This window comes from Fusarium odoratissimum (genome assembly GCF_000260195.1).
Source record: "Fusarium odoratissimum NRRL 54006 unplaced genomic scaffold supercont1.8, whole genome shotgun sequence".
NCBI classification, from domain to species: domain Eukaryota; kingdom Fungi; phylum Ascomycota; class Sordariomycetes; order Hypocreales; family Nectriaceae; genus Fusarium; species Fusarium odoratissimum.
The window spans coordinates 145507-161083 of NW_022158694.1; the positions used below are offsets into that span (position 1 = coordinate 145507).

Consider the following 15577-nt stretch of genomic DNA (forward strand, 5'->3'; position numbering starts at 1 on the left):
GTGGTGTAAATGTAAAGGCAAGGTACCCAATGGCACTAGCGCCCTGGGATGTCTCCCTTCGTTCTGTTTCCATTTTCGGGGTGTTCCCAACTCATCATAAAGATCCATTGCACCGTACTATATCGTGCCCAACAAACACAGTTCAACATATAATCGACGCTTCAATATCTCATACCAGCACTGAACCTCTTAAGATGGCATCCAAGGGCATGTGGGAGGTCGATCCCGAGACTCGGTCCAAGGTTCGTCCACCATTCATCCCCTTTCCTACTCATCTAATCTCTCCCCATCCTCTCTGTACTTTGCGCTGCAGTCACAAATGCTGACGCCGATACTGTCGATAGCTGGCCACCCTCCAGAAGGAATCAAAGAATAATGTCTGCTGCGATTGCAATGCGCCCTCCCCCCAGTGGGCGTCTCCCAAGTTTGGCATCTTCATCTGCCTCTCGTGCGCTGGTGTGCATCGAGGCCTTGGAGTCCACATTTCTTTCGTCAGGAGTATTTCAATGGACGCCTTCAAGTCGAGCGAAATCGAACGAATGCGACTGGGCGGCAACGAGGGATGGAGGAACTTCTTCGAAGAGCATGAGCAAACTAAGATGATGGGCATCACATGGGAAGACTCGACTATTGCAGAGCGATACAGTGGTGAAGTCGGTGAGGAGTGGAAGGAGAGACTGAGCTGCAAGGTCGAGGGCCGCGAATACGTCCCTGGTGCGAAGAAGCCCGTGTCTGCGCCCACGAAACCCGCGTCGCGAACAGGAACTCCCATGAGTGGTAGCTCGCGCCGCAATGAGAGTCCTGCAGCGGGGTCAGGAGGCGGAGGCGGAGGCGGAGGCGGAGGCGGAGGCGGAGGCAAGGTCAAGGTGGACGACCAGTATTTCTCAAGACTCGGAGCCGATAACGCTGCACGACCGGATCATCTGCCACCCAGCCAGGGAGGAAAATATGCTGGATTTGGAAGTACTCCTGCGCCCAATTCTTCGGACAACGACCTCAACTTTGGTGATATACAGAAGGACGCTGTCGCGACTCTGACTAGGGGATTCGGCTGGTTCACGTCAACAGTCTCAAAGACCGCCAAGACTGTTAATGATGGCTACATTCAGCCCACTGCTAAGCAGGTATGTCACTTCTTCTTCCAGGCCATTCTGCCTATCTTGGAGTCTTATCTAACACATCACAGTTTGCTGAAGGCGACTTTGCTAAGCAAGCTCAACTGACCGCTTCCGCTTTCGCAAAGCAGGCCCAAGCAGCGGGCAAGAATGCACAGGAGGGTTTCACCAGATTTGTGGAAGGTCCTGAGAACCAGAAAAGTCGAGAAGCCCCCCTAGATGAGAGCAAGAAGAGCTTTTGGGATGAGTTCTCAAACCTGGCTGATCAAAGACAACCCGCCAACAACTCAATCGGCACAAGTGCTATGGGAATGGGCAAGAAGAGCACGGCGGCTCCTCCACCAAAGAAGCAGGATGATGCATGGGACGATTGGTGAGCGGCAGTGTAGTCTTGGCTGTTTCGAAGGATAATTTGTTGGCAATCTAAGGTACCTAGTTGGAGCATTGGAGTATAGGCGTGCCTGCTAAATGAACCAGTCTCTTTACAAAACACTCGACTTCTCTCGGATCGCTTCAGCGTCCAAACAGAATTGCCAGTAAACGCTTGCTGCTTCCAATGCCGAACTACCTGAGTAGTCACCCACAACAACAAATTCTTGAGTCCCAATCCGTCTGTGAGCTGTCGCTGATATGAAAAAGTAATACTGTACCCGCACTCGGGCTCTGTCCTGTGATCCCCCTTTCTGTCTAGGTATCTACCAACAGATATAAGTGAAGCTAAAGGTGCACAGTCAAGATAATACAATAACAGTGTTTTCGAATACAACACAATATCAGGCGTCATGCCCTACGCCCAAAAACACACGAGAACCTTAATATGAAGCCTCAACAGATCACACAGTTACTGCCCTGAACCTTAAGATTCAACTAAACAAGTGGCCTCAATCCACAAGCATAAAGAGGATGTTTCCCATGTAACACCCAACTGCTTGGCCTTCTGGATGCCATTTGCCAGCGTCCACTACCACCAACTATGGTATCCAACCCATCAACGCTCCTCCGGGGCGGTCGCTTCAAAGGTCGGTACTGCTCTGTTCACTGTTGCGACGCATGCTGACCGCGTCACCATTTAGAGAACATGAACGACCTCATGGTTACGTTCAACGAGTCGCTCCCCTTCGGCAAGGCGTTGCACGAGGCCGATGTCAGGGGCTCCATCACCTATGCCAAGGCACTGCTGCAGCTCGACCTGCTCACTGACGAGGAGCTGAGCGAGATCACCAGGGGCCTCGAAGCTGTCGAGAAGGAGTGGGCTGACGGCAAATTTGTCATCCATCCTGCTGTTGATGAGGACATCCACACGGCCAACGAGCGTCGTCTAGCTGAGCTCATCGGCCCAACCATCGCTGGCAAGCTTCATACAGGCCGTTCCCGCAACGAGCAGATCGCTACCGACCTGCGCCTTTGGGTGCGAGCCCAGCTTGATGGCCTTTCCGAACAACTGCGAGCCGCCCTCACTGTTTGCGCTGCCCGCGCCAAGGCAGAAGTCGATGTACTGATGCCCGGCTATACTCACTTCCAACACGCCCAGCCTGTCCGCTTTTCGCACTGGTTACTCTCACATGCCACCTACCTGATGGGCGACCTGCAACGGCTTCACGGAGTCCGCGACCGCACTAATTGTTGTCCCCTCGGTGTTGGTGCCCTGGCGGGGAACCCATTTGGCATCGACCGCACCTTTCTCACCAACGACCTAGACTTCTCCTCTGTCCACCCTAATAGCTTAGCGGCGGTTGGGGATCGTGACTTCGTCGCCGAGATCCTGCAGTGGTCGAGCCTGCTGATGGTGCACCTTAGCCGCCTTAGTGAAGACTTGATTCTCTATTCAACAGCCGAGTTTAGTTTCGTTCGGGTTGCCGATGCTTATAGTACCGGCAGTAGTTTGATGCCCCAGAAGAAGAACCCCGATAGCCTCGAGCTGATTCGAGGAAAGGCTGGCAGGGTTATGGGCCAGGTTCGTCTCTTTTCAACCCCCGGTTAAAGACATGAAAGGGCCGTACCCTGAGCTGACTAACTGTCGACTGGCATCGGGCTTTCATTCCACTCTCAAGAGCCTTCCCACAGCGTATAACAAGGACATCCAGGAGTCAGTGGAGCCTCTTCTCGACTGCGTCAAGACGGTTTCGCACTGTCTGCGAATCGCCGGCGGCGTCCTAAGCACGCTGCAAATTGATTCTGAGAAGATGAAGGCAGCCCCAACAGCCGACATGCTCGCCACTGACGTCGCCGACTATCTAGTCTTAAAAGGAGTGCCCTTCCGGCAGACACACCACATCGCTGGCGCTGTTGTCCGCAAGGCAGAGGAGAAGGGTGTCTCCATCGCCGAACTAGAGCTGCCCGACCTTAAGCAGATCTCACCCCAGTTCGAGGCTGACATTGTCGACGTCTTCGACTTCGAGAGGAGCGTTGAGAGGAGGACTGCCCAGGGGGGCACGAGCCGGAGCTCAGCACTAGGCCAAATCTCCGCTCTCGAGGCCTATCTTGCTGGTAATTAAACCAGACGGCCGACCAAAGCTAGGCCCGCTCTGGATAATTAAGTTGGTTTGTCTTTCGTGTACAAATATATAGTACGTCCCCCGCTACCCAGCGACAAGATATGTTAGAGCCAGAGGATCGTTGGGAGGATAAATGGGGCATGGTCACAAGAGCAGCACCTAGTTTTAAATCTAATCGTTAATCCAGTGGTCCCTTGGAGTTGGCTCTAATTTAACCATTGACGTGTTCTGCACATGCTGCCTGTTCTCTCTTTAACGGGGCGGCCCGAGCCTTGTTAGTAGCTTAATACGAGAGACCCGCTCCCAAAGAACAAAACATCAAGTCATGAATACCTTAGGTAAGTAAGATCAGCCATTAATGTTCTACAGTCTATTGTATCTACCTTGGCACCACTGAACGGCGTATCCAAGAGCTAATTTTGCCCGTAGGCATCACCAATAACCACACCCGACAATTCCTCGCTTCCGAATCTGTTTTGCGGCATGCCTGAGCAGAGGTGATCAGAAATGTGATCAAGGCCTGGCCAAGGCATATAATTTCCAGGCCACCGAGAATGTCCAAGTTGTTCTTGTCAGTAGCGGCAAAACTAAATGTATCAGCGACAACCTATTGCTTGTTCTTGATAAGCATAGGGCAGGCTTCGTATTGTTGGGTGCCCACAAGTTTATAAAAATCTACCAAGATCTATGAAAGAGGTTATAGAGCAACAGGTTGTAGAAAAGATCACCTGTTGAACGTGTTGACCAATAGACACGTCACAACTTGTGATCTCCTGACAAAAGATCGGCTTGTCTGCCCCAGCTTCCCCAACAACAAAAAAGATCTCGGTTCCTAGTAGACAAGTGAAACTAATTAGTTCAACCAGAAACCTAAATATATGACGGAGAGGATGGAGATAATAGCTATGCTCCCTACTAGCCAAGGTATTCAGGATATCAGACCCTGATGTCTTCCAATCACCCAACGGAACCCATCTCTGGAAACAACCCTATTGATATCGTCTTGAACAGAAGTAGTGTTAAGGGGGTGTCGGGGAAGACGAGAAGAAAGATAATGACCCTCTGATAGAGTGTGGCTGAGAAGCATTACCTTAGACCGAGCCTTGCGTGCTGCCGTGCAATTTCTCCCAAGACAGAGTCAAAACTGGCTGCCAGATGGAGTATAAGAGAATGTTGCTTTGGACCTCAGTTAGAGGGAAGTGATGTCTTTGAAATGATACCTTACCAAGAAGTGAGCTAGGTTTTCTTGAGAACCCACTAGGTATTTATAAGCGCAGAGTCGCCTTGTCTTGCCTCGAGATGTATTCGTTATCTAGGTAGGATATCCTCTCCATATCCATCACTCAGCCCAGGCCGCAATCACATAGCATTACGCCTACTGGGTGTACTACATCTGTGAAGCACCCGATACGTTGGAGCAAGTACGTCACGTCAAGGACCTAGCAGCTAAACCGTTGTGCGTTGCCAGCACTAACCCCTGTGTGGACGCTCGGAACCACTAGAATCCTTGCGAATCAGTGCCGCATACGTGCCTGCATCGTCAAAGGAACAAGTGATTTTGCTGCGTGGGGCCGTACTGGCGGTAGACCACCTTACCTTAGTTATATGGCTGGGCTCGGCATTTGTGTATAAGTTGCCGGTGGTTCAACACCGTCAATGGCCGATTTCCTCAAAACCTCCCCTTGTATACTTTTCAATCGAATTTTTGCAGGATTTTATCTTAAGTCCATATGCGTATGATGGGAGAAGAGAAAGATATGATGCCATTAATATATACCGCAAACCTTTCAATAGAAATAACATCAACAACACGGGTATGAATCCCGACATCGCTCGTTCATCCGGCGGATCTGTCACGTGGGCCGTCGGCCGAGGTTGGAGCTGGGACCGGCCCTAGCCGGTACCGCGCCGAGCTTTGCCATGACGACTTGGCCGGCCCTCGTGAACGTCTCGCCGCTCTAGACAACTTCAATTTCGCATTGAACAATACCCATACAACATGTCAGCCTTGCGGATCCTCGTGCCCGTCAAACGGGTCATCGACTATGCTGTAAAGAAGCCGGATCGACAATTGAGAAGCAACTGAACGCTGACAATCTTTACAGGTCAAGCCTCGAGTTAACAAGGCCCAAACGGCCGTCGAAACAGCTGGTGTCAAGCACTCAATGAACCCGTTCGATGAGCTGTCTGTCGAAGAGTCAGTGCGTATCCGAGAGAAGAAGCGTTCGCCCGGTGGTGTCGAGGATATCTGCGTTATCTCTGCTGGTCCTCCAAAGGCGCAAGACGTGCTGCGAACAGCCATGGCCATGGGCGCAGACCGAGGAATCCACGTCGAGCTTAAGGATGGAGATGAGCTAGAGCCTCTCACAGTAGCAAAGATCCTCCAGAAGGCAGTGGAACAGCAGAAGAGTAACCTAGTGATTCTGGGCAAGCAGAGCATCGACGACGATGCGGCACAGACTGGCCAGATGCTTGCAGGTCTCCTGGGGTGGCCTCAGGCTACACAGGCGAGCAAGATCGAGTTCGGTGCTGGTGATCAAGTCACAGTGACAAAGGAGGTTGACGGCGGTGTTGAGACAGTGAGCGCCAAGTTGCCCATGGTCATCACGACAGACCTGCGACTCAACGAGCCCCGCTATGCCAGCTTGCCTAATATCATGAAGGCCAAGAAGAAGAAGTTGGAGAAGACAAAGCTTGAGGATTTTGGAGTAGATGGCGTGAAGCGTCTTAAGACACTTAAGGTCATTGGTAAGTTATCATTCTCTCACATAAAATGTTCCATGGTGCTTTTACTAACATCGCCCAGAACCCCCGGCTCGCCAGGGAGGTGGTAAGGTTGAGGATGTTGGTGGTTTGGTTAGCAAGCTGAAGGAGCTTGGCGCATTGTAAATAAGAAGCAAACAGTGTTCATGATAAAGCCGAAGGCCATTAGAACTGACTAACCCTGAATGGAGTATTCTTACTATTATGAAGTGTAAAATGAAAATTACAAGAGGCAAGTCTGCATACTGTTCTCCAATTTTGCCCGAAGTTCCCATTAACACGCTCGCGACCCAAACTAGAGCTGGAATAAGTTTCTCCTTTTAATATGTATATATTTTTCCAACTTAAATAACACCTAATGCTTTTGAGCTTGCATCATTTTGTTGAGCCGCCCATTCAAGGAGAGGAGAGGAAATCGTGCGCTTCTCGAGAGATCTCATGAGATATGTTATTGAAAAGGGAAGGCATAGCAAGTAACTCCGGATATTCAAACTCAAACTAATATAGCTTATCGTTTTAATGAATTTATGAGGTTGATGTGAGAAACAACATTGCATTGCTGATATTCTCTTTTTACTTGAACTCTTTGTGTTTAGGCAAGTATGGATGAAATACCTTTGAATTAGAGAAAGGAACAGGTAAGGAAGTTACTGAAACAAAAGACAAAAATCGCAAACTCACTCCAAGGAGCGAGGTTTCGATCTCGAAGGGTCCATGTTCAGTCCAACGTATTTTCCGTTGTTCCAAAGTGTTCCACTTGAAGGCGCCGGGGTGCCATAGAATAGCTGGAACGCAACTTGCACTTATAAGGCTGGTCTGTGTGGATGTCACACAGGGAGCCTGAGATGTGCCAGGGCTCTATTTCCGTAAACAAGCACGCACGTGAGCAGTTTTCTGTCAGCGACATGACTTTCTGTTAGTAAGTTGAGGCTCAAGAGACTCTATAAAGCATTCATCATGTTGTGACACCAAGACCAGGACTTGCAAGGTTGTCTCATGATTGGATTCCGACTGCCGAACGCCGCGTGCCTGGCAGGGCCGTCGAGGGCTCCACAGACTCTTATCAGAGCGATCGACAGTGCTACGCTAGAAATACTTCTAGCTTGGCTTCCATGCTTTGACCGCCAACAGAGGAGAAAACTCAACAAGGGCGAATCAAATGACGTCTCAACATTTCCGGAGTTTGTCTGGGGACGGTGGATCTTGCATGGATTCATTGACATGATAAAGGGCATGGCTGTGCTGGAGTGCTTGACTCAGTCGTTGAATGAATACTACCTATGGCATGGGGTGCAAGAGTGATGCTGAGTTGTAGCATCTGAGACAAGATATTCAATGGTCGCGATATGCCTTCTTCTGGCGGTATATGTGGTATGAAGAAAAGATAGGCTCAATGATCGGTTCAGGTTGTGTTGTGACGTGTAATTGGTGTTGGTCAAGGACTCACACAGCGACAAGAGTCAAAAACGATATCGGAGGTTGAGAGATGTTGTCAAAGGGTTCAGTTCCTGGCAGCGGGGCTCTAATAGTGCCAATAGGCGGAGCGCTCAGGCCGCCACCACTGTTTTCTCGGCGGAAGAGCGGGCTTTTGGTTCCGCCAGGAGGAAATTTGCAGCCAGGAACCCACTCAGCTCGAAAAAGCTTGCCAATGACCAAGGCCGTGTTGTCAGGTTTCCCTATCGGGGCGGCACCTGCGGAGCGGGATCGCACCAACCTATCCTATCGTCCATCCTGTCCATGGTTGGATCCTAACTAGAGGTATCCTATCTTTTCTTCCCAGCTCCCACCCTCTTGACTCTTTTCTTCTTTTTCTTCTCCTCCAACAGAAAGAAATCCTCGCGACAAATTCACACAATCTTGACCTTCAAGCTCTGACTCAACGTTCCTGCAACACGATTGCATCTTCTCCTATAACTCTGAACTGAGCTCGTCTCTTTAATCCGCCCACATGCACGGGCGCCCATCCGTCTTCACCTCGCAGGTACGTTCACTTTTTTTTTCTTCTTATTACGTCGCGTGTGACATATACTCGATGTATCAATCCCGCCATCACTGAACACATTTTTATCGGTGGCTCTGCAACGTTCGTTGTAGGAGCTATAGATCGATGTGTATCCACCTGATGGCTCCTCTCCTCATCACCAAGACTTCCATCATATATCAATTGGCACAATGCTAACTCATTTTATAGGATTATCTCTCTGGTTCGTACTCTTCATTGGTTTTGACTCACCGCTCGAAACCATGCCTTACCTATCCGCCAGACATGAAAACTAACCTATCAACAGACCATCTCTGGAAGTCTCAGTCTTGCTAAAGAACTTTCTTCACCAACCGACTATTCTCCTTCTAAACACAACCCAAACACCGACATATACCAAAATGTTCTCCCGACTGGCTTCCTTTGCCAAACCCGCGGCCAAGTCCGCGTCGGCTTCTGGCCGAACCATGCTTCAGGTCCGATACCTGTCTGAGAAGGCTGTTGCTGGCAGCAAGGGCAGGACTATGCCCTTCTCTGCTGCTCGAGCTACTGCTCCTGCTGCTTCTCTCCCCGCCACTCTCACCATTCGAGTATGTGCTCCTGCAATGGCATCTCACTTGTCGAACCAATCTAATATGCCTATAGGATGGTCCTGTTTTCCAGGGCAAGGCTTTCGGTGCCAACGCCAACATCTCTGGTGAGGCTGTCTTCACCACCTCTCTTGTTGGCTACCCCGAGTCCATGACGGACCCCTCCTACCGAGGCCAGATCCTCGTCTTCACCCAGCCCCTCATTGGCAACTATGGCGTTCCCTCCGCTGTCCGAGACGAGTATAATCTTCTCAAGTACTTCGAGTCCCCCCACGTTCAGTGTGCTGGTATCGTTGTCTCCGATGTCGCTGTCAACTACAGCCATTGGACTGCCGTCGAGAGTCTCGGCGAGTGGTGCGCCCGTGAGGGAGTTCCCGCCATTTCTGGCGTTGATACCCGCGCCATTGTCACCCACCTCCGAGAGCAGGGCTCTTCCCTGGCTAGGATCTCCATTGGAGAAGAGTACGATGCCGACGAGGATGAGGGTTTCGTTGACCCCGGCCAGATCAACCTGGTCAAGCGTGTCACCACCAAGGCTCCCTTCGTTGTTGAGTCCCCCGGTGCTTCTCTCCACGTTGCTCTGATCGACTGCGGTGTCAAGGAGAACATCCTTCGTAGCCTGGTCAGCCGAGGTGCTTCCGTCACAGTCTTCCCCTATGACTACCCCATCCACAAGGTTTCGCAGCACTTCGATGGTGTCTTCATCTCCAACGGTCCAGGTGACCCTACTCATTGCCAGGCTACTGTCCACAATCTCGCCCGTCTGATGGAAACTTCCAACATTCCTATCATGGGTATTTGTCTCGGCCACCAGCTTCTGGCTCTTGCTGTCGGTGCTCGCACCATCAAGCTCAAGTACGGTAACCGAGCTCACAACATTCCCGCTCTCGACTTGACCACTGGTTTGTGCCACATCACCAGCCAGAACCACGGATACGCCATCGATGCCAGCACCCTTCCCAGCGACTTCAAGGAGTACTTCGTCAACCTCAACGACGGATCCAACGAGGGTATGCTCCACAAGACCCGCCCCATCTTCTCGACCCAGTTCCACCCCGAGGCCAAGGGTGGCCCTATGGACAGCTCTTATCTCTTCGACAAGTACCTCCAGAACGTCCAGCTTGCCAAGAGTAACCAGGTGGTTTTCAAGGATAACCGACCTACCCCTCTGATGCTCGATATCATGAGCCGAGAGCGCGTCGGTGTTGAGCCTACCCCTCTTGCCGCCACTGCTTGAACGACTAGTGTGAGATGATTTTGGCGTCTGGGATAGGTCGTTGGTAACGTCTGTTAGTTTCTCGGGAGCAAGGATAATGGCTGCTATTTTAATGTTATATTCAGAAACATCGGGCTTATAAGAAAGATTGTGATACCACTACTACACCTCAAGCCGCCATGTCATGTCTCCTGTGCTGAAATGTACTGACATCAATGACCCAAGCAAGTGCTGCATCCAGCTTGTAGCGTCTCATTTAGTGATGTTAATACTCATACACAAAATATGACTTGGATAAAAGCAGACTTCAGAATTAAAACGATGATTAAAATTAAAGTTACTCAATTCACTGATGTCTAAACACCTATTGTTTATTTCCTTGCCTTTTACTGTCTCAACGCCGCCCTCCATGTGATATAGCTCCTGATACTGTGCACACAATGCAAAGTTATTAATTTGAATTTACTGTCTTTTCTTCGCACCGCATAGCACATAATGCGCACCTAGCCCTCAGTCCCTCATTCGAACATCGCCGTCGTTAGACAAGGAGCCACGACGAGGACGGTGGTCGTCTCTTGGTGGAGGAAGATACCGATCACTACGCGGTCGACCGCCGCCGCCGCCGCCGCCGCGTCCACGACGTCTCCCACCACGGCGCTCACGGCCCATGGCTCGCTCGCGGTGTGGAGGCCGGATGCCTTCAAAGACCTCCTTGCCCCGGTCAACGAATGAAGTACCGTTCTCAAAGGAGTAGCGGTTAATCTCGCGGCCGACATCGCGGTTGCGATCGTTTGTGTAATAAGAGCGCATATTGTCGATGCGGCGGCGCGCAAGGTCTTCTGATACAGGTTGGTAGTCGATAACTGGGCGAGTGTTGGTTCGCTTGAATGCACCGCCTGGGTTGATAGGTGGAGGTCTTGGTCCAGGTCCAGTGCCGGGGCGAACAGGGCGTGGTCCAGTAGGAATGGCAGGGTCGCGGAGTGCTCTGGGTCCAAGAGGGATAGAATTAGTCGCCATCGTCGAGCTTGGGGGTGGTCTTGCGCTCAGTTGAGGCATCATGCGAGATGTTGATGCTGATGCTTCCTCGAGATGTGCTTCAACATCGCCGTTAGGGCCATCCTCATAAACGATTTCCCATCGAGCACCAGAGCGGCCGCGTGGACCACCGCTGGCTTGTTCTGTATCAATCCAGTCCCGGACTTTCTCAGGAGGGACAAAGTCGACCCAGAGCGCTTTGCGATTGCTCTCGTTAGGCCAGACACTGTCGTGAAGTGCAGTGCGAACGCGGGAAGCAGCAGCGGTGTTTTTGAAGATAACAAAACCATGAGTACGGATCTGGTCCAGAAAGAATTCGGTCACGATCCCGTCGTCATCGTCCGCTGCGTCCTGAGAACGTCTCGCAAGCGTGACGAGATGGGCCTTGACATCTTGAGGTCGGAGAGGGCGCATGAAGTTCTTGATGTAAAGTGCAGAAGTGGCCGGGTGCACCGCCGGTGCAACGTCTCGCTCGTAGTTCATATCCTGCGTTTTATCTCCGTCTTCACCAGAATCTTCTTGTCTGGGTGCCTCGGTCTCTGGGGCAGCTTCCTGTGAAGGTTCTTGTTGAGGCTTCTCTGCTTGGGGCTCACTATCCAGGTTCATAGGAGCAGGTTTGTTTTGAGTTTCAGGTAGCAGATCTTCCTGTCGTGCACCTAGACTATCGCCGTTTGCTGAACTCTCATCCGTGCGTGCGCGTTTGCGTGCAATCGATTCTTCGGTTGGTGGGGGTGTGAGAGAGCGGCGTTTGCGCTTTTGCTGTTCGGCAGCAGGGGTTGGTTCGAGTGAGTGAGAGGGTGTAGATTCGACAGTGGTCGTCACTGTTCCCGCTCTTGATTTCTCCTCCACCGTTGGTTCCCTTGATTGAACATCCATTTCATTCCCAGGAATTGGCACGTCCGCGACCAGATCGCCATCGTGCGCCGCTTCCTCTGATGCTCCATTCTTGACAACTTCCTCCTTGTCGGTTTCAGGGACCCCTTTATTAGTCTCCCCATCGACATTGGGCGCAGTGTTATCATCCAACTGTTTCTCTTCTAGCTCCGATATTTCTGCTGTTGGCTTTTCTTCTTCCGGTCCGTGCTGCTCGGTCGCTTCCTGGGGCTCGTTGTCTGCAAGGACTGGTTGCTGAGCCGGTGGCTCATCATTTCCCGACTTGGTGTCTGTAGGCGCATCGTCAAGCTGTTCTTGGGCCTCAGTATTCTCAGTTTCTTGATCAGATTCATCTAGTCGCGCGACAAGCTCTGTTTTGAGACCGTGCTGTGGTAGACCGCGACTTTTGAGCTCGGCCTTGAGGTCGACGACTTTGAGCTTGGCCCAGTCAGTCATGATGAAAGCAATTGACGGCGCGTGAACGTCTGACGTGTTTGAAAACGATTCTCATATGCTCTCCTTTTGCGTCTAAATGATTGATTATCCTGGAGAAGATCTGAATCTGAAAGACGAGAGTAGGTAACGAATTGGAACCTTTGAAAGCTTGAAACAGCTTTGATCATCTTCAGTCTCGTCGCAAATCTAAGTGTTAAAGGGTTGTTCATCCAATCAGGTGTCACAGAGAAGATTTCTTATGTCAGCAACTCAGCTCCACTTAGTGGCGGAGTCAAGCCACACAACTAAGACAGCCACAAGATCTAGGTTCCTAGACATCAGTTGCATTTCTTATTTTTGTTCAACGTGAACGCTGCAGAGTGTAATACGAAAGCCATGACGGTGTGCATTAAGAATTGAAGGTTTTTCGTGACTTCATCCTTACACTGATTGAGGTAACAAGCTCGGTCAATCAAAGGCTACAGTTATCCTAATGGTCACATGCAGTCTCATGATATGCAGCCGCAAGTGGGCCATGGGTTGCACAATAGAATAGGTAACGTACCCCCTCAAACTGCGATGCATTGTGGTCAATGGCAGCTGAAGGCCAACTGTCGGTCATGATAATGCAAATAAGCCGATGAGCTCTAACTTAGGGGCCATAGCCAAGACCCGATTGAGTCTATTCAGTTCATCATGACTTCAACTGCTCTCATACCTTCTTGGTCTCGATATCATGAGCTGATATCCAATTCCCTTCACCGAAATCATGTTACCCATGTCACCTTGATCGTGCTTCTCTTTTCCGATCCCTACATCCCTAGCCCATCTCAAATGCAAACGCAACTGTAATTGAGAGGGACTGACGACCGCTTCGTTGCTCGTTTCATTCATAGTATGAGGTGATGTCCCTTGCCTAGCCCACTCTGACCCCTGTTTCCCCCCCTGGTTCGTGGACATAACCATCATCACACGACCTCCAGCTTATCCCGCATCGCGACCTGGAGCTCCCCGAGCTTGTGTGGGTCCTGCTCTAACACGTCATTGCCCTTTGGCGTTTGCTCTTTGTGTTTTGGTGGCTTTTTAGTGTTACATTTTGACCTCCACCTCCGCAGTTCAACGCCGACACAGCCATAAACCCAATAAGCCCAAGATGGGCATCTGGTTATCATCAGTGATCAATTCAGTTTGACTGACTTTCTCAAACATTTTTGAAAGGCGACCAAAACAATTGAATTAAATAGAGAGCTCCTAGTCTTTTTGTTGTTTTCTTAGGGTTCCTCCCGCTCATCAGTCAAATACATTAAATACATAAATATTGGTCTCAATCAGGGCCATGCCTGAGCCCCTCGTAAACTCTTAATTCGTACAAGCCAGCAATCAATGCCGGGTATCTTAGACGTCGAGACCATCGACGACAATGCCCTTGTTCCAGGTCCACTGAAGTCTCCTGGCCACCTCCAACGCAGTAAAGTCATCAATCATAGCGCTGACAAGATACAGGGCTGCATCAATGCCAGAGCTGACACCTCCGGATGTGACCACCCGGAGACCACCAAGTCGCATAGCTGCGCGGCGTACGATGGACTCACGGCGGGTGTTGGAATCCTTGAACGACATGCTTCCCTTTCTGTGTGTCATCATAAGTCAGTTTAACTGTCTCAAACTCAATGCATGACAAAGTGGGGTATAAAGGGACCACTCTGCATGTGTTACGTACCGGGCTGCCGAAGGGCGACGTCCCTGACCAGCATCGGACTTGCGGCGGATGTATGGGCTCTCGTCCTCGCCGAGATCGAATCGAAGGTTGTTGACGACGTAGCGAGCGTCCTCAACCACGTCGGTACGTTCTTGAAGGTTCACGGTAGCAGCATCGCTGCAAATGTTCTCAAAGGTGGTGAGAAAGTCGGGGTGGGTAGTGGCAGAGAGGCCAGAGAGGATACCCTGCTTGCCAAGGAAGAGGGCACCTGTGCAGATAGAGAGGATGGTACGCTCGCGGGCAGGGTCACGCTTCTGAAGCTCCGAGAAGTCGGTGATGAGAGAGAGGGGTTGGAGCTCTTTGGCGACGACCTCCTTGGAGTTACCACCGACGACGACGAGGATGTCAAAGTCCTCAAGACGTTCGTGAGCCTCCTTGTAGGAGATCTGGGAGCCAACGACGACGCCCTGGTCGGAGATGACCTTGGGCTCAGGACCGACGATGGTGACCTCGAAGGCCTTGTTGTCTACATGAAGGGGATATGTGATCAGCGGGAGGGGTAAAGCAAATGGATGCACCGTACACCAGAACGAGGGGTATGGACTATTATACTGTGAGATAGAGGATACTTACTGTCAGGGTCCTTGAAATCGTGTGAAGCAGTAGTAAAGACCTCGAGCGCGCCGGCAAAGTCCAGAAGATCGAACTTTTCGTGAATGGCGAAGAGAACGTCAACGGGCTCCTGGTCAGCGATGGCCGAGGTCTTCTGCGCACTCATCTTAGCGGTATTGTTGGGGGTTTAGAAGAGGGTAATAGTTGAGGAAGAATTGTGACGTGTGTTGAAGCCAAGTTGTAGAAGTAGACGAGCACTAAAAGGAGATGCTAGCTACCACAAAAAAGAGGTTACTGTTGTTGTTGTTGTTGGATTGGTTTATAAAGTGATCTGGATAATGATGAGAGAGGAAGGAAAGGAGAATAAGATGAGGAAGAGCAGGAGGGCCGTCTTAAGTACACCAAGGAATGTTGTGTGGTTGCTTTGCCCTGAGTCTTTCCCCTCATCGATTGACGACTCAGGAACTGCAACCACCTCACCTCACCTCACTTCACTCAATCAAGTCCCGTCCCTTCCCTTCCTGGCCCAAAGTTGAGTGGCTCGATTTCTAGGTCAGAAGGACTCTGAGTCTGGTGTGATCATTACCCACAAAGTCATGGTACGGTCTCGTCTGCAGCTAGTATCAGGAAACTGCGGGGTTACTAGCGCGGCGGGGCATTCCCTGAGGTTCAGGGTACCGCCGTTCGGCTGTCTCCATCGAGGCCGGGCAGGTAGAGGGGACCATGTCGGGACATCAAGCTGTGACCGATCAGCTTTCTGCCG

The 15577-nt window shown here is 51.0% G+C and overlaps 6 protein-coding genes across 13 annotated transcripts; 4 read left to right on the plus strand and 2 right to left on the minus strand.

Annotated features, from left to right (window-relative positions):
* The first annotated feature begins 56 nt into the window (after positions 1-56).
* On the plus strand, positions 57-1721 carry FOIG_05847 (uncharacterized protein). The gene is made up of 4 exons (XM_031204705.1): positions 57-242; positions 345-819; positions 850-1124; positions 1187-1721. Exons 1-4 carry the CDS (start codon positions 195-197, stop codon positions 1490-1492), a joined length of 1104 nt encoding a protein of 367 aa, XP_031064954.1. The 5' UTR covers positions 57-194; the 3' UTR covers positions 1493-1721.
* Positions 1722-2088: 367 nt separating this feature from the next.
* FOIG_05848 (argininosuccinate lyase) lies at positions 2089-3661 on the plus strand (the record flags this gene model as incomplete). Its single annotated transcript, XM_031204706.1, has 3 exons — positions 2089-2134; positions 2189-3069; positions 3167-3661. The coding sequence occupies 3 exons, from the start codon at positions 2089-2091 to the stop codon at positions 3608-3610; spliced, it is 1371 nt and encodes a 456-aa protein (XP_031064955.1). The 3' UTR covers positions 3611-3661.
* A 1637-nt stretch (positions 3662-5298) lies between these two features.
* Positions 5299-6767, plus strand: FOIG_05849 (electron transfer flavoprotein beta subunit). Of its 2 annotated transcripts, XM_031204707.1 has the most exons (4): positions 5299-5660; positions 5716-6358; positions 6417-6605; positions 6673-6767. In XM_031204707.1, exons 1-3 carry the CDS (start codon positions 5610-5612, stop codon positions 6497-6499), a joined length of 777 nt encoding a protein of 258 aa, XP_031064956.1. In that variant the 5' UTR covers positions 5299-5609; the 3' UTR covers positions 6500-6605; positions 6673-6767. The 2 variants fall into 2 exon arrangements, with proteins under 2 accessions (XP_031064956.1, XP_031064957.1); XM_031204708.1 differs by lacking the exon at positions 6673-6767 and having other exon boundaries at positions 6417-6669.
* Positions 6768-8056: 1289 nt separating this feature from the next.
* FOIG_05850 (carbamoyl-phosphate synthase arginine-specific small chain, mitochondrial) lies at positions 8057-12737 on the plus strand. Of its 6 annotated transcripts, none has more exons than XM_031204711.1 (4): positions 8057-8354; positions 8565-8577; positions 8662-8944; positions 9000-12737. In XM_031204711.1, exons 3-4 carry the CDS (start codon positions 8756-8758, stop codon positions 10179-10181), a joined length of 1371 nt encoding a protein of 456 aa, XP_031064960.1. In that variant the 5' UTR covers positions 8057-8354; positions 8565-8577; positions 8662-8755; the 3' UTR covers positions 10182-12737. The 6 variants fall into 6 exon arrangements, with proteins under 6 accessions (XP_031064960.1, XP_031064962.1, XP_031064959.1 ...); XM_031204713.1 differs by having other exon boundaries at positions 8121-8350; positions 9000-10525; XM_031204710.1 differs by having other exon boundaries at positions 8121-8354; positions 8565-8944.
* Positions 10449-12900, minus strand: FOIG_05851 (uncharacterized protein). Its single transcript, XM_031204715.1, has one exon. The coding sequence runs from the start codon at positions 12522-12524 to the stop codon at positions 10671-10673; it is 1854 nt and encodes a 617-aa protein (XP_031064964.1). The 5' UTR covers positions 12525-12900; the 3' UTR covers positions 10449-10670.
* A 163-nt stretch (positions 12901-13063) lies between these two features.
* On the minus strand, positions 13064-15395 carry FOIG_05852 (uncharacterized protein). 2 transcript variants are annotated; one of them, XM_031204716.1, is made up of 3 exons: positions 14836-15395; positions 14224-14728; positions 13064-14133 (listed from the first exon to the last, which is right to left on the minus strand). In XM_031204716.1, the coding sequence occupies exons 1-3, from the start codon at positions 14978-14980 to the stop codon at positions 13899-13901; spliced, it is 885 nt and encodes a 294-aa protein (XP_031064965.1). In that variant the 5' UTR covers positions 14981-15395; the 3' UTR covers positions 13064-13898. The 2 variants fall into 2 exon arrangements, with proteins under 2 accessions (XP_031064965.1, XP_031064966.1); XM_031204717.1 differs by having other exon boundaries at positions 13379-14728; positions 14836-15248.
* Positions 15396-15577: the final 182 nt, after the last annotated feature.

Bases quoted from the DNA above. Each gene is read 5' to 3' on its own strand.
- FOIG_05847 (XM_031204705.1), top strand. From the start codon at position 195: ATGGCATCCAAGGGCATGTGGGAGGTCGATCCCGAGACTCGGTCCAAG. The intron at 820-849 runs GCGGAGGCGGAG...GCGGAGGCGGAG, and splicing joins TCCTGCAGCGGGGTCAGGAG to GCGGAGGCAAGGTCAAGGTG. The intron at 1,125-1,186 runs GTATGTCACTTC...AACACATCACAG, and splicing joins TTCAGCCCACTGCTAAGCAG to TTTGCTGAAGGCGACTTTGC.
- FOIG_05849 (XM_031204707.1), top strand. From the start codon at position 5,610: ATGTCAGCCTTGCGGATCCTCGTGCCCGTCAAACGGGTCATCGACTAT. The intron at 5,661-5,715 runs GTAAAGAAGCCG...CAATCTTTACAG, and splicing joins AACGGGTCATCGACTATGCT to GTCAAGCCTCGAGTTAACAA. The intron at 6,359-6,416 runs GTAAGTTATCAT...AACATCGCCCAG, and splicing joins TAAGACACTTAAGGTCATTG to AACCCCCGGCTCGCCAGGGA.
- FOIG_05850 (XM_031204711.1), top strand. From the start codon at position 8,756: ATGTTCTCCCGACTGGCTTCCTTTGCCAAACCCGCGGCCAAGTCCGCG. The intron at 8,945-8,999 runs GTATGTGCTCCT...ATATGCCTATAG, and splicing joins CCGCCACTCTCACCATTCGA to GATGGTCCTGTTTTCCAGGG.
- FOIG_05851 (XM_031204715.1), bottom strand. From the start codon at position 12,524: ATGACTGACTGGGCCAAGCTCAAAGTCGTCGACCTCAAGGCCGAGCTC.
- FOIG_05852 (XM_031204716.1), bottom strand. From the start codon at position 14,980: ATGAGTGCGCAGAAGACCTCGGCCATCGCTGACCAGGAGCCCGTTGAC. The intron at 14,729-14,835 runs GTAAGTATCCTC...CCCTTCATGTAG, and splicing joins CGATTTCAAGGACCCTGACA to ACAACAAGGCCTTCGAGGTC. The intron at 14,134-14,223 runs GTACGTAACACA...GATGACACACAG, and splicing joins CGTCGCCCTTCGGCAGCCCG to AAAGGGAAGCATGTCGTTCA.